Raw genomic sequence first — 16729 nt, 5'->3', positions numbered from 1 at the left:
GGAAGCCCTATGGGGGAAGTTCTACCCTGTCCTATAGGGTGGCTGTAAGTTGTAATTGCCTCGACAGTGATAAGTTGATTTTTTGGTTTTAATGCAATATGCAAGTTTTATTGAAAAAGATGCCTGAAAGACTGATTTTTTTTTTAAGTGCAAAGATGGGAAGATATCTTGTTCTCATTGTTTTATAATCAGTGCTATACTCTTCTTTGACATTCCAAAAGACACACACATGCCCTACTACAGTTGAAGTTCACATTCTTTCTTGCCCAAGATAGCAATAATCTTTACATCTCTATTTTTCTCTCAAAGTTGCTTGCATGTTTTACCTTTTAGGCTCTGCTCTTCCATTCCTTGTTTAATCTGGATATGCATTTACTAAGAACTAGGTTTGTGCTGTGAAAGTTCTTGGAATGTGGAGTTGTAGAGACAGGGTGAATGCTTAATGGACTAATTATTAAATATATGCTTAAATTATTCTGCCTGTGTTCAATTTTATGCTTTGTCTTCTGGCCGAAGCTCAACAATTGACAGAAAATAAGAAAGAGGATGCAGAAAGGAGAAAATATTTTCTTATGATGCAAATATGTCCACAGAGACCATGGGAGCAGGGGTAGTGAAACTTAACAAAACATCCTGACTCATCAACTGAATGCTTGTTCACTTCAAAAATCACAGGTATTTAAAAAATAAAATAAAATCACAGGTATTGACAGGATTCATTGGAAGTCCAAACCAAGTCAGGTTTGTAACAGAGAATAATCATCATAGTGTCGTTAGGTGCCATCAAGTCGGTTTTGACTGATAGCAACCTTATGTACAACAGAACGAAACACTGTCCAGTCCTGTGCCATCCTCACAATTGTTGTTATGCTTGAGCCCATTGTTGCAGCCACCGTGTCAGTCCATCCCATTGAGTCTTCCTCTTTTTCACTGACCCCCTACGTTACCAAGCACGATGCCCTTTTCTAGGGACTGGTCCCTCCTGATAACATGTCCCAAGTATGTAAGTCAAAGTCTTGCTATCCTTGCTTCTAATGAGCGTTCTGGTTGTACTTCTTCCAAGACAGATTTGTTGATTCTTCTGGTAGTCCATGGTATATTCAATATTCTTCGCCAACCCCATAATTCAAAGGCATCAATTCTTATTCGGTCTTCCTTATTTGTTGTCCAGCTTTTACATGCATATGAGGCAATTGAAAACAGCATGACTTGGGTCAGGCGCACCTTACTCCTTAATGTGACATCTTTGCTTTTTAACACTTTAAAGAGGTCTTTTGCAGCAGATTTACCCAATGCAATGCACCGTTTCATTACACGACTGCTGCTTCCATGGGCACTGATTGTGGATCCAAGTAAAATGTAATCCTTTCCAACTTCAAAATTATTTCCGTTTATCATGATGTTGCCTATTGGTCCAGTTGTGAGGATTTGTGTTTTCTTTATGTTGAGCTGTAGTCCATACTGAAGGCTGTGGTCTTTGATCTTCTTCAGTAAGTGCTTCAAGTCCATTTCACTTTCAGTAAGCAAGGTTGTGTCATCTGCATATCGCAGGTTGTTAACGAGTCTTCCTCTGTTGTCCCAAATTCTCCTTCATGTAATCCAGCTTCTCAGATTATTTGCTCAGCATACAGATTGAGTAAGCATGGTGAGAGGATACAACCCTGACACACACCTTTCTTAATTTGAAAACACCCAGTATCCCCTGGTTCTGTTCAAATGCCTGACCCTTGGTCTATGCGCAGGTTCCTCATGAGCCCAATTAAGTGTTCTGGAATTCTCATTCTTCACAATGTTATCGATAATTTGTTATGATCCACACGAATACCCTCGCATAGTCAATAAAACACAAGTAAACATGTTTTCTGGTATTCTCTGCTTTCAGCCAAGATCCATCTGACATCAGCAATGCTATCCCTTGTTCCATGTCCTCTTCTGAATCCACTTTGAATTTCTAAAAGTTCCTGTGGATGTACTTCTGCAACTACTTTTGAATGATCCTCACCAAAATTTTACTTGTGATATTAATGATATTGTTCAATAATTTCCACATTCTATTGGAACACCTTTCTTTGGAATCCGTACAAATATGGATCTCTTTCAGTCGGTTGGCCAGGTAGCTGTCTTCCAAATTTCTTGGCATAGACAAGTGAGCCCTTCCAGTACTGAATCTGTTTGTTGAAACATCTCAGTTGGTATTCCATCAATTCCTGGGGCATTGTTTTTTGCCAACACCTTCGGTGCAGCTGGGATCTCTTCCTTAAAATGGTTGAACGCCAAGCAATTCTTTTTGGTACAGTGACTCTGTGTATTCCTTCCATCTTCTTTTGATGCTTCCTGCGTCATTTAATATATTCCCTGTAGAATCCTTCAGTATTGCAACTTCAGGCTCAAATCTTTTCTTCAGTTTTTTCAGCTTTAGAAATGCTGAACGTATTCTTCCCTTTTTGTTTTCTATCTCTACTTTGCATATGTCATTATAATACTTTACTTTGTCTTCTCGAACCACTTTTTGAAATCTTCTGTTCAGCTCTTTTACTTCATCATTTCTTCCTTTTGCTTTAGCTACTTGACATTCAAGAGCAAGTTTCAGAGTCTCTTCTGACATCCATTTTGGTCTTTTCTTTCTCTCCTGTCTTTTTAATGACCTATTGCTTTCTTCATGTATGATGTCCTTGATGTCATTCCACAAGTTGTCTGGTCTTCAGTCATTAGTGTTCAGTGCTTCAAGTCTATTCTTGAGATGGTCTCTAAATTCAGTGGGATATACTCAAGGTCGTATTTTGGCTCTCGTGAACTTGTTCTAATTTTCTTCAACTTCAGCTTGAACTTGCATATGAGCAATTGATGGTCTGATCCACGTTGGCCCATGGCCAACTGACCATTAATATTGAGCTTTTCCATCATCTCTTTCCACATATGTAGTTGATTTGATTTCTGTGTATTCCATCTGGCGAGGTCCACGTGTATAGTCACCGTTTGTGTTGTTGAAAAAAGATGTTTGCAATGAAAACATGGTTGATCTTGCAAAATTCTATCATGAGATCTCCAGCATCATTTCCATCACCAAGTCCATATTTTCCAATTACCAATCCTTCTTTGTTTCCAACTTTCACATTCCAATTGCCAGTAATTATCAATGCATCTTGATTGCATGTTTGATCAATTTCAGACTGCAGAAGTTGGTAAAATCTTAAGTTTCTTCATCTTTGGCCTCAGTGGTGGTGTGTAAATTTGAATAATAGTCATATTAACTGGTCTTCCTTGTAGACATATGGATGTTATCCTGTCACTGACAGTGTTGTGCTTCAGGGTAGACTCTGAAAAGTTCTTTTTGACTATGAATGTGATGCCATTCCTCTTCAATTTGTCATTCCCAGCATGGTAGACCACATGATTGTCTGATTCAAAATGGCCAATACTGGTCCATTTCAGCTCACTACTGCCTGCTTAGGATATCGATGTTTATGCTTGGCATTTCGTTTTTTGGTGACTTCCAGTTTTCCTAGATTCATACTTCATACATTCCACGTTCCAATTATTAATGGGTGTTTGAAGCTGTTTCGTCTTATTTTGAGTCATGCCACATCAGCAGACGAAGGTCTCAAAAGCTTGACTCCATCCACGTCATTAAGGTTGACTTTACTTTGAGGAGGCAGCTCATGGTGGCTACTGTTTATTGTACACATACTATGTGAGCAAGGACTTTAACAAATTTTATTTCAAATCCAATAACCTAACAAAGTAGTCATTATTTCTTGAATTTTGAAGAAAATCTTGTCCAGAAAGTGGATAAACTGAAATTCATACCCAAGCCCATCTGACTCTAAATTCTTTCCATTATTTCATGTCCCCTTTCTACACACAGGAGTTTTCTGTAACACTTTGAAGTGAGGGTAAGGAAAACTGTGATTCTGAAAACTCTTGAAAAAGATATGTAGTATGTCCTTGAACCACTCAGTTGTTTCTCATGTTTTTCTTTGGATGTGATTATAACAGCCATAGGTTGTTCAAGTTTAGTTCCCAAGTCCGCTTATGTTTCTGGGACTCTTGAAGCTACTCAAGGTTTTCAAGTCTCCATGATATCACACACAGGGGATGACGTATAGAGATTTTAGCTGCTTTACCACTATACACCATAGAAGTGGATTAGTGAAAGAAAGAAGAGAGGATTGACTGCTTCTTTCATTTATTAAACAAATATAGTCTCGTCTCCTACTCTGTGCTGGGAACTGTGATACAGTCGTTATACGATAGATGTTGTCCCTGACTTCATGTAGCTTAAAAGTACGAGTGTCTGTAGATGAAGAATACACTTGTTTTGGAAGGCACAAATGCAAATCTATGAAAGATAGTGAATGGTCTAAATATCATTTGGAAAGATTGAAAAAGAAAAAACTTATTTTACTGAGTTATAACAAGTCAGTGTTTTAAATACTTTGAAAAAATGCAGCAAGTATAATTAAAGCTAAAGCTCTTTATGTTTACAAACTATTATAAATACTTTTTGGCTATTATAATAGCCAAATAAGCCTTCAGAAGTAACTTTAGGTTGGCTTACTGTCAAAACTGTTTCTAAATATTAATCTCAGTTTCAAGATCTCCCCATAGACTTATTCTTCAAACCTACTTAGTAACCAGTATTCTTTAAAAACTGTCTTTCTTACTCTTTTACTTTGTATTTTTTAACAATGTCCATATCCAATAAGCAATTAAGTACGCTCTTTTGGTTAGGATTTCATTTTGGCGGTGCATATGAGCTCAACAAATTAGAACTTCAGAGAAAATAATGGTTTATTATTACTGTAATATGAATCTTATCTAATTGTGCATTTTAAAAAATTGACATTATAGAATGAGAACTGGGAACTTTAATGCCAAATTACACAACACATCTGCAAGCATGACTGGACAACATGGGAGTTTCCAGTTTTTCTTATAAATTTTATTTCATTTAATGTCTTTGGAAAAATAGTTGCTATCACAGTCCAAGTAAAAATGGAAGAGCTTTAAGCTAACATTTATTGAGAGCAAGCTATGTACCAGACAATGGTACTAAGTGCTTTCCATGTGTTATCTCATTTTATTCTCAAAACAATGATATTTGATAAGAACTGTTAACCCTGAGTTATAGATGAGAAAACTGGACTTAGAGAAATTACGTGAATTCTCTCAGGGCATAAAACTGATAAGTGGCAAAACAGGGATTACAACAAACCATCCTAAAGCCAGAGCTTGAGCTCTTAGCCACTAGCCTACTAGCCTGCGCTGCCACTGGGAGTTTCAAGAATTTTATCTCAGTTGCTATTCCAGTTTCCAATGAGTGAATTCCGACTCTCAGTTGCTATAACACACGGTAAAAATGAATGGGTTTAATTATTGAGGATTTTGAGAGATTATCTGAGATGAATTCTGTGTTTTAAAATTCCGACTACAGTACGAGTTTCACTTTTGAGTCAACTTCGGAGGTCATATAGTAGAAGCCGGTATGGTATTTTCTCTGAGAGAGGAAGACATAAAAAACAAAAATGATTGGGAAATGTCCACCTGTAGCTGTGTGCTCAACTCAGGAATCCCCTGCTTCTCTTAATTGGGCACTTTTCAAAAGCGGAAAGATTTGAGATGGCCATTTAAATCCAGTTGTTCAGAGTTAGCCGAGGGTATAAGGGTGGAACTATACATAGCTTAGACACTATAGTAGTAGATAGAAACTCGATAAGGATGGCAATGAAGGTGGGAGGGGAAATTAGACAGCCACATAACTTCACCAGGGCAGTTGTGGCGAAGAAAATAAAAAAGAGGCAAGACACGTATACTTAAGAAGGACCAGAGGGGTTTTTAGAAATATGGGAATATCTGCTATAGAAGTTGAACTTTAAAGCACTTTATCAGTGTCACTGTAATGAGACAGCAGCCGACCCATACTTTACACAGGTATATTCTTCATGCACTGGGCAGTTGCAAGTTACTTTTAAAATACAAATGTCTTAATTCTAGAAACTATTTTCTTATGTGTATTAAGAGGATGTAGATAAAAGGAATTAATTCAGCTTGACCCACGAGCTCTTTAAAAAGGTTCATTCTGTGCTTCCATATTGCATATACGGTATACCTAATAGTGTTTCTGAAAGAAAGACATTACAGAGTCAGACTTTAAAATATAATATCCTCATATGAAGGCATACATAAAAATAGTCTAAAACTTCTATTAGTTATAAAACAATATTTAATTATTTTACAGTTATACTATTTGGAATTATATAATACATTGACATTTATTTTTAGTTTTATTAATTTCTAAATAACATAAATTAAAATAATGCATTTTGAAGACACTGAAGCTCATGTTATAGAAACATTTAATACTAATGTAAATATGTATTTACGTTATTATTGAATATAGAAGGAATTTTTTAATATGTGCTTTTAATATAACATCTTATGACTAGAAATATATTAAGAAGTTCTAAGAGGCACAATAGCTCTTTGAATCTGTGGGAGAGGCAACCTCAAATCTTTGGTATGCTATAAATATAGCAATTGTGAAAACTGTTATAAATAATACTTGGCATGTTTACAGGTCTGGAATGGTTTAAAATGTGATTGAAAGAGAAAATATATGTGTGTATATATATGTATATATATATAGTTATTTTTAATGTAGCCAAAACTAATTAAATATTAAATAATTTCACCATGCTTTCGATAAGGAGATAATGCTTCTCTTATTTTCGAGGTTATCATAATGAATAAACTAAAAATTATTTTTAAGCTCCTGCTATATATCAAAGTTTGGTTATGTTTCCATATATAATCATAGGGTGTTAATAATGACATTAGATCAACCGTATTTTTAAACCTGCTATGAATTTCAATATACACTTCATAATAAAATAATTTTAATTTAAGTAAAAATATTTTTAAAAAACTGAGCCTGGGCAAAATATAGCTGTTTTTAAACACGATGATTTTTTCCTCCAGGAAAATTATTTGAATTAGCTATTTAAAATAATCCTATGTGTATGTCAAAGGGGGTCAGCAACTAATAAAATATAAGACAAGTAGCATCGTAATTAGGCAGAGTAATTTTTTAAGAAAGTTGAAAACAAAGGACTTTAATGAAAATTCATGAAAGATCTTTATACCATTTTAAAAATATAGGCAAGGGGTAGGAATGGAAAATAAATAGTACACTGAATTAAGTAGGATAAATGCAAAAAAATAATTTTAACGTATTGAGATCCAAGGCAAAGGATATATTGAATTATAGACATATATTATTGGCACTTTGACTATATCATTGAATATATTATGTCCTTGAATTCCACAAACTTCACAAGGTTATTTAAATTCCTTATTTTCCCCCTTTGAAGTTTAGTATTCTTTCTGGAAAAGACACCAAAAGAAGCCTAATCTCACTCCCTTTTCATCTTTTTAATGAAGATGAAAATCTTAAATCAAGTATTACACATACTCACCAATATTTATTCCATTTGGATTCTAAGATTTTATATGAAGTTCTTATTTCATTGAGCATTTAGTTATTTTCCCTTTCTCGGTAAATTACTTCTTTAATTTAAATACATAGCGTTGGAGACATTCCAGATGCAATCGTCTTATCCTTCATAACCAAATTCCACCATCACTTTGATTCTCTTCCCTAAAACCATAGAAAGGGAGTTTGTTTGTTTGTAATTTGTGATCTTCAGCAATTATTTTCATTTATCTTCATACTCTCACATATTTTATAATATTTTCCTGATAGCTTTTTATTGTACAGGACTTATAAACGGTAAGCATACTTTCAGGTCATTATTAAAAAGCCTTATGATTTGCTTTTCTATTCAAAAAGAGTATTAATAAAAAATTAAGACAAATTGAATATAATAATTAAAAAATGGCCTATATTCATTGATCACTTACTGTATACAGGGCATGGTGTAGTGTTTTACATCATGATTTTTTTAACCCTTACAAAAAATGAGTTAAACTATCTTATTACCTACAATTTCAGATGTGATAAGTGAGACACAGAGAGGTTGAGTAATTTGCCCAAGGATAAACAGCCAGCAAGTGGAAGACCTGGACTTTGTGCCTGAGTGCTTAACCATCATGCAGTTCTGCTTCTGGCAAGTCCCAGAAGAGTTTTGGAAGATATAACTGGGAACAGTTAGAAACATAGGTTAAATAAATTTAACAGTGCCATTATATATGGATACAGAAATTAAAATTATAATGTAGGTTTATTTCTAAAATTTATAGCTTCATTTGTTAAATTATTTTTAGTTGTTTTAATGACAGAACCAAACAAAATGTAGGAATTGACTGGGCCAGGGCCTTGGGAACCCTTGAATTTCTGCGGTTGTTTTGGCTGTACTTCTTCCAAGACAGATTTGTTCACTCTTCTGGCAGTCTATAGTATATTCAATATTCTTCACCAAAACCATCAATTCATCTTCGATTTTCCTTATTCACTGTCTAGCTTTCTCATGCATATGAGGCAGTTGAAAATACCATAGTTTGGGTCAGGTGCACCTTAGTCCTCAAGGTGACATCTTTGCTTTGCAACACTTTAAAGAGGTCTTTTGCAGCCGATTTGCTCAATGCACTACGTTGTTTGATTTCTTGACTCCTGCTTCCATGGATCTTGATTGTGGATCCAAGTAAAATGAACTCCATGACAACTTCAATATATTCTTGGTAATAGCTGATAAATATCTGTTGCGGAATTCAGTAGAGTTCTGTATGAATAACTGTCTTCAAGAGACCCATCCCTTTTGTGGGCTGCCAACCCAACAATGAGCATGTGATCTGAAAATACAAGCTTACTTTGTAATATTGATCCAAGGAAGACCCAATTAGAAATACAAATGGATTGGAACAATTGCACTGAAATATTTAAACTAAGATGAAATCCATTAATATAGATTATTACTAGGAATGTAAACAACAGATCATTAAAGAAATATTGATTGCTAAGGATGGTAGACATTTTTTATTTATTGATTGAAAAAAGCTGCCTCTTTATTTGCATAGCCATTAGTTGTTTAACCCAGTAGGTTAAGTAGTAGTTTAGCTGGGTCAAATATAATGAGATTCAAATCTGCTATGAAAACTAGGTTCCTAAATTCCGAATATGAAGCTACGTTCCTTTCACATGCTGACTATTTTTACTCCCAGACAGTGTTTTGTTTGAGGTGAATTATTTAAGCTCTTCCCCATGCAGATGGAATGCCTCAGTTCCTAGAAATTTTTATTTCCCCAAGGTGTTTCATTAAATAGTGAAGAAAGAAAGAAATAGTGTTAACGTGTTTCACACATTTTCTTTTTCTCAAAAAATAAAATTAAAATAAGGATACGTAGGATTCATTTAACTTATCATAAGTGTTTTGATTTCAAAATTATGTGCATCCTGGAAAATGTATGTGAATATGAAGTTGAAGGTCACATTTATCCTGCTACATGCTGTTTTTAAGATTAAGAATTTTCCTGTTAAATGTTGGAGTTGCTGGTAGATTTTGCTGGGATCTCCTGGTCTGCTTATTTTAAAGTGTTTAGTATTACAGAGACTCCTTGGAATTGCTCTATATCATATGTGCAAATAAATATTTTAATTAGTTCATAATTATTTTCTTGTTTTCAACCGTTACAGCCTTAAGATTTCTAAATTAAAGTGTAAACACGTGTTATAATTTGACTTATGCAGTGATTTATTTAAATCCTATTTCCTATATGTAAGTGGTTTTGTGTAAGTAGATTAATGTCTTTTAACAGATTGGAAACTGATAACTTCTGTATGTTGTTTTTGAGAGTGTGATGAAATATCTGTTTCAGAGTATGCATTAAGTAATAAAAAAAACTGTTCAACTCTCCCTCCTTTAACAAAATTAACTCTTCAGTAAACATTTTTAATTGTAAAACATAATGTACTTGTGAAAATTATTAAAAAGAAAAAACAAAAAACAGGACCACCACCCAGGTCAGGAAATAAAAACAAATCCTTAACTTTGCATTTTGTTTGTCATTCTTGTGCGGGCACCGGGCTCTTTTTCTGCTTTTTCTGTTTTTGCATCACTGCCTTGTTCCAACTTTGATATAAGTACATTTGAAGCAAGTGTCATGACAATATTTTTAAATATTAAAAAAAATACATTCCTTTGAAAAACAAGTTTCCAAATGCATAGTTATTTCTGCTGATACAGAGACCAAGGGGCCACTAAATTAGTTTGTACATAGAATAAGTCATAATATTTTATTATTAAAGCAGTAAATTTCTTAAGATTTAAATCCATTTATTGTCCACATTAGCAGAAGTATTAGCTAAATATTATAAAGTCTGGGAAAATACTTACTTGACATATAATTCAACATTTGAATTAATAACTAAGTTTGTATTTCAGGGAAGAAAAGCAATATTTTTGGATATTTGCCAAAACATCACTTAATTTTGGTAATAATGACAGTCATAAAAGAAAAAAAGGAATCAAATAAATTAGAGATAGGAACGTCTCAATAATAAATACGTGACTGTGTCAGATCAACTCATGGTGATTTCATGTCTGACAATATGAAACATTGCCTGGTCCTGTGCCATCTTTATGGTTGTTTATATGTTTGAGTCCAATTGTTGTGGCTATTTTGTCAATCTATCTCATTGAGGGTTTTCCTCAATTTTTTTGACTCTCTGCTTTACAATATGTGGTGTCCTTTTATACTGATTGGTCTTTCCTAATGACATATCCAAAGTAAGCGAGCTGAAGTCTTGCCATCCTTGCTTCTAAGGAGCATTCTGGTTGAATTTCTTTTAAGACTGATGTGTTCATTCTTCTGGCAGTTCACGATATATTCTATGTTCTTTGCCAACACTACAGTTCGAATGCATCGATTCTTCTTCTTCAAGTCTTCCTTTTTTCATTGTCCACCTTTCGCATGCTTAAGAGGCAATGGAAAAGACCATGGTTTGGGTCAGGTGCACCTTAGTCATCAAAGCGACATCTTTGCTTTTTTAAAACTTTAAAGAGGTCTTTTGCAGCAGATTTGCCCAATGCAATACATTGATTTTTTGACTGCTACTTCCATAGACATTGATTATTGATACAAGTAGAATGCAGTTGTTAGAAACTTCATTTTTTTCTCCGTTGATCATGATATTGTTTATTTGTCCTGTTGTGAGGATTTTCGTTTTCTTCACATTCAGGCATAATCCATGCTGAAGGCTGCAATCTTTGACCTTTATCAGTAAGAACTTCAAGCCGTCTTCATTTTCAGCAAGCAAGATCATTTACAGTAGGGTTTTAATAATTTCTTGTAAATGTGTTAATTATTTGAGCATTTTGAACCTTGGGAGGTACTTGATATCTCTGGGATCTCTTTATAACTTAAGCATTGTTTCGCTTTAACTGTTATGTTCAGGAAAAAATGCAACCTACAATATTAAATCTAAGACATTACATATATATATTCTGAAATTTCACAACTCCATTATTTTCTATTGAGCTGAATTTATTAGGGGTAAGATCCTGAAGAATTTTATTTAGCTGTAAGTACCTGGCTATAAGGCATGCAACCCAAGTAACATGTAACAGTGGTGCTTTGCTGAGCAAAAATATAATTTTAGTGTATTTTGGAAATACAAACTTTGCATTTAAAGCACTACAAAATGAAAATGTAATGACTATAATTTATCTTTACTGATAAATAGTTTACCTCAACTCTACAACTGATTACTGATGATGTTCATACTTAGTTTGGGGTGTGGTAAAATATCACTGGTTATTATAGTAAGGATTCTAGGAAGTAGATTAACATTTAATCAAATGTTAAGTCTTCATTATGTCTGAAAAATCTGATGATCTTCCAGACTCCTTGGGAATATACCAATTGTTGGGGAATGTATTACATCTAAAGGCAATGAAATCCATTAATGGAAAATTACAGTTGCTTGAAAGAGCTTTCAACTAGAAGTTGCTTCCCTATAAATTCTACTCATTGATAGTAGTACTGTGTGCTGAAGCAGTGATTGCACATGCCTGACTGTACTAACGTACAAGATACTATGTATATTAGAAAATATATTCAAGAGAAATTTAGAAAGCATGCAATATAATAAATTTAAATTCAAGTTCTATTCCAAGCTTCATCCCAGAGGATCTTACATACCACATACTTTCTGCTTTAATATCACTGCACTTGATCAATACAGTATATAATAGTTCTCTGCAACCATAAAGCTACTTATTTGTTTACCTGTATTGTCTCTTTGGGTCTTAGGATTCTTTTATAATCACCATACCAATTATTACCAATAATTGATCAGATTTATTCACTGTAAGGGAAAACCATCTATTCAAGCAGTAGGTCAAAAATATTATCTACAATTTGACTAACAGGAGTTTATGCAGATATTCCTTTTAATTTAGGGATAGTCATAGCTCCTTGTGTCTCCTGAGTTGGGTGAAGAATTCTCAAGTGGGGTATGACAAATAGCTCTTTATAAAATTTAAAAATAAAAAATTTTCCCTCTCTTCCTCCACCTACACACACACACACACACACACACACATACACACACCCCTGAGAAAGAATCCTAAATATGTGTTCTAGTTTTACATGTGTGAAGACATTGTGTATTTTAATTATTTCCCCATGCATAGAAGCTGTTTGTCACCCTAATTATACATTATTCTCCCTTAACGACTGTAGGAACAAAATAAATAAATAAGGGAAATCAATGAATTTCACAGATAAAATTTTATATCTCTTGTTCCTCAGATAAATTTTTTCATGAGTTACCATCCATCTAATACCTTCTGGACTCTTTCTGCTCCTTGGGGAAATGGCACAAGACCTTCTTGAATGTTAGATTCTGCACTTGGATCTCTGATTTAGTGGAACAGTGTGTAAAAATCTCTCATAATCAGAACATTCCCTATTGGCTCCACATCTGAAGATCCCCAAGAGTGCTGTTTGTCCCAATGAACATCTGGAATAGATTACATGCAGTTAATTGGCTCCAGGTCGGGCTTGTTACAGACGGTAGCATGCAGTATAACCTATGCAATTCACTTAATCCACCCACTTTGGGTTAAATCACACCTACTTCTTTCCATAATTCCTCCCAGATGCCCTGCACACACCCTCTGAAAGACAGCAAAATGTCAATAGATTAATGGAGAAGATATTGGCAAGACATTTAACCCATAAATTATCTCAATTAAAAGATTAATTCTTTAATTCAAAGGATTGTTGGAAAGAAAAACAAATAATCAGGAGTAGCCGATTGTAAAGAGCGATTGTTTTATAGTTGAAAAATATTTAAAGTTTAAAAAAATCCAGCAGTTGAAGGATTTTTGTTTTGTTTTGTTTCTCCCCCAACTCTTAGCATATGTTTCAGCACGTGTAGGCACTTATCAGAATGTCATAGTAGTAAAGAAAGCAGTGCTTTGATTTTTAACTTATTTAATGATATTAATGAGTTGGGTTACAAGGAACAGTATGACTACTGTTCTTTGAAAACCAAAACATCAATCTTCTTAACTTATGATGTTGGAGGCACAGGGCATGTCTTAGCGATTAATGACCAGTTGGAGGAGTAGATATCTCAATACACAGCCAAGGGCCATTAACCCCAACTGGTCATTAATTCCCAGGAAATGTCCTGCACTGAGGTCATTATTGCTAATAAAATGCACACATGGAAAGTTCCCTCTCTTTTGCCTGTGTACATAAACATACATTGACATTATATGCATTGTTACATATCATGAAAAGAAGTAGTATTTCATATGTCCAGAAGCTCAGAATAACTAAGCCTAATGTGAAATTTAATATACTAAATCTCTACATTCATTTTGCCATTTACTTTTTCGGGAAGTATGAGTAGAAGGGAGAATACATGTTTGTGTGTCAAGGAACAGGGAAGCATTGGTAAATGTGAGTGGAACTAACACGTATGTTATAAACATGTTAAAAAGGTAGTATGAAATGAGGGCATCATTTGAGTCATAATATATTAGGTACCAGAAGACGTGTGAGGCAAATTTAACAGTTGGGTCAAATTCCTCTTTGGTGTCTTCTCTCTTCCATTCCACTGGATTATGCTACACTGTCCCTCCTTTCTCCTCATAGCCATCTAACCAAGTTCAGCATGCTGCCTGCCTTGCTTTTCAGAAATCCTTAACCAAGTATCACTGTGTTCTGGAACTGCCCCTTTTTGTTTGCCGTTCTCCTTTCTCTGTCTTCCATAAAACTATTCTTGTCTTGCTGACACCTATATGATACTCCTTTGAGTTGCCCTCCGTAGCATCACATAAATATTTCTGTTTTAGCAATTATTGTATGATACTTTCATTATTTGTATGTAATCGCTCACTCCTTGTAGACCTCCTTAGAGGTCAGCGTTGAAAGATTTCTTCTGTGGGCTGTTGCTTGGGAAAACTGCAGTAACCTAGTAGGGCAGGAAGAGAAGTTTAAGTCTCCATCAGGAGTTCAAAATCACGTGATTTGACCATAGTGAATAGTACCCAAAGGGTTAGTTACTCTAACCGAAACTATTCAGTCTTAAGGCTAAAACTTGAATCTTGGTTCCCTGCCCAGAAAGTTAGATAGGTAAGAAGACAGGAGTAAAAATGAGAGATTGGCCCATAAAATAAATAATGTCACCTGTGAGTATCGTGCCCCTCAAAATAATCATCTAGATGAAACCAAACGGTAAACATTTACCCTAGACCAAAGATTAGAAGGCCAGGGGGGACAGGGAAGATGGATTAATGGAAACAGAACAACCAAAATGAAAATATCGAGAATGCTGATATATTGTGAAGAATGTAACCAATGTCATTGAACAATATGTATAGAAATTGTTCAATAACCTAATTTCCTGTGTAAACTTTCACCAAAAATACAATAAAATATTTTTTTTAAAAAGAAGTTAATTGTTAGAAAGTAGAGTCTAGTTAAAGTCCAGACCAAATCTGATTTGATCCATCCCTTATTAGCTGTGTGACCTTGGGTAAACTATTTAATTCTGTACCTCAGTTTCCTCATATGGGATATGGGGATAAATAATTACCTACCCCTTACAGTTTTCATTAGAATTAAATGGTTTAATCTATGTAAAGCACTTAAAAAATATCTGGTACATATTTTTGTTATTATCTGCTTTCAAGTCATCCCCATGCACAAAGGGATCAGACCATTTTGATCCGCAGGACTTTCATTGGCTGTTTTTTTTTCAGAAGTAGATCATTAGATCTTTTCTTCCTAATCTGTCTTAATTTGGAAGCTCCACTGAAACCTGTTCAGCATCATAGCAACACGAAAGCTTCCACTGACAGAAGGGTGGTGGCTGCGCTTGACCTGCGTTGGCCAGAATAAAAGTTCAGTAAATATTATTTGTAATTATTAAGATTAGTTTTGAAGTATGTGACTTTTTAATTACTCCACGTCTTAACCAAGGCAGCTTATTTATGGCAACTGAGTTTATAGTCACCTCTTTCCTTCTTGTAAACACTTATTTTTATGGTTTGTTCTATTCAGCAGTACCTTGTGTGGAATACTATAGGTTGCAGGTAAGACGTGTATTGTTCTAGGCCTCATATCTCTGCTGGTGGCTCTGACCGGATCATGTCCAATGACTCCAATTTTTTGTAGACTTATTTTTATGTCTATTAAGTCAGAAACAAAAGAGGAACTCCCTCAGAGTAACAACTTCTGATTGTCTTTGTTTGGGGATCTTTTCCTTGGTGGTGATATTGGGAAAGAGTAGGCTTCTAACCAGTGTTCTTAGCTGACCAAATAATTCATTCTGATACGTTACAGAAAAGGTTGATAACTTTCATTAAACGAACAACTTTAATAATTAAATCAATGTTAATTAACATTAATAGTTAAATTTTTAGTGGTGCACACATTTCTATACCTGGGTATATCCAGTCTCAAGTTTTTTTACTCAGTTCTGAGTCATTTTGCCTTCAGTAGTTTTGTAAGAGCAAAACTAGAGGAGGAGAAATTATTTTTAAAAGTCTACATATATTCCAGAAATTACAATTTAGTAAACCTAGGAAATTCACAAACTACTATGTTAATAGCTCTTTTCTTATTTTTTAGATTGAATTAACACTGAAAGAGAACATTGTTTTCATCATGAATGCCAAGAAAGAAAAAGACCTAAAGTCTAGTAGCCATGATTTTCACCTTTTTCATGTCTTGATGATGTTAAGCATGGCAGTGCTGTTTCTTCCAGTTACTGGAACTTCTAAGCAAAATATTCCACGACTCAAGCTAACCTACAAAGGTAAATAAATATGTAAATATTTTTCAGATTGTTTATTAAGATTTCTAAATGTCTTTTTTTATCTGCTGTACTTCTTTTATTTAGAAATGCATGTTGACTTCAGTGAAGTGTTTACAGTGTTGGCATTTGTTAATAAAAAATATTACTATAGAATACAAAGTCCAATTATTTATTATATTTGTGATGGAAAACAGATACCAAAACTGTTTATGTACGCTTTTCAGCTCCGTATTTATAATGGTCAACTACTGATTAACGTCATTAGGAAATTCAGTCTGCAAGTTGTAATAAGTTTTATATTAAAACAAATAAGCCAGTAAAAATAGGAAAATGTTAACTAATTCCACATAGCTGCTACTAATTATTTCATCCCTAGAGAGGATTTATTTTAATCATACTACGTTATCTTTAAACAATTTTGAACACACAAGGATACCT

At 34.3% G+C, this 16729-nt stretch overlaps 1 protein-coding gene across 1 annotated transcript in view; it reads left to right on the top strand.

The window, feature by feature from the left end:
• The first annotated feature begins 16110 nt into the window (after window positions 1–16110).
• Window positions 16111–16729, top strand: part of SEMA3D (semaphorin 3D) — a 162066-nt gene continuing 161447 nt past the window's right edge. Inside the window, exon 1 of the mRNA XM_004381477.2 lies at window positions 16111–16291. Within this exon, the coding sequence (XP_004381534.1) occupies window positions 16141–16291 (151 nt within the window). The 5' untranslated portion in view covers window positions 16111–16140. The remainder of the gene's footprint in view (window positions 16292–16729) is intronic.

The sequence above is a fragment of the Trichechus manatus genome, unplaced genomic scaffold (assembly GCF_000243295.1).
Source record: "Trichechus manatus latirostris isolate Lorelei unplaced genomic scaffold, TriManLat1.0 scaffold00085, whole genome shotgun sequence".
NCBI lineage: Eukaryota > Metazoa > Chordata > Mammalia > Sirenia > Trichechidae > Trichechus > Trichechus manatus.
The sequence above is the reverse complement of the archived record's forward strand: the minus strand, read 5'-3'. Positions and strand labels throughout refer to the sequence as shown.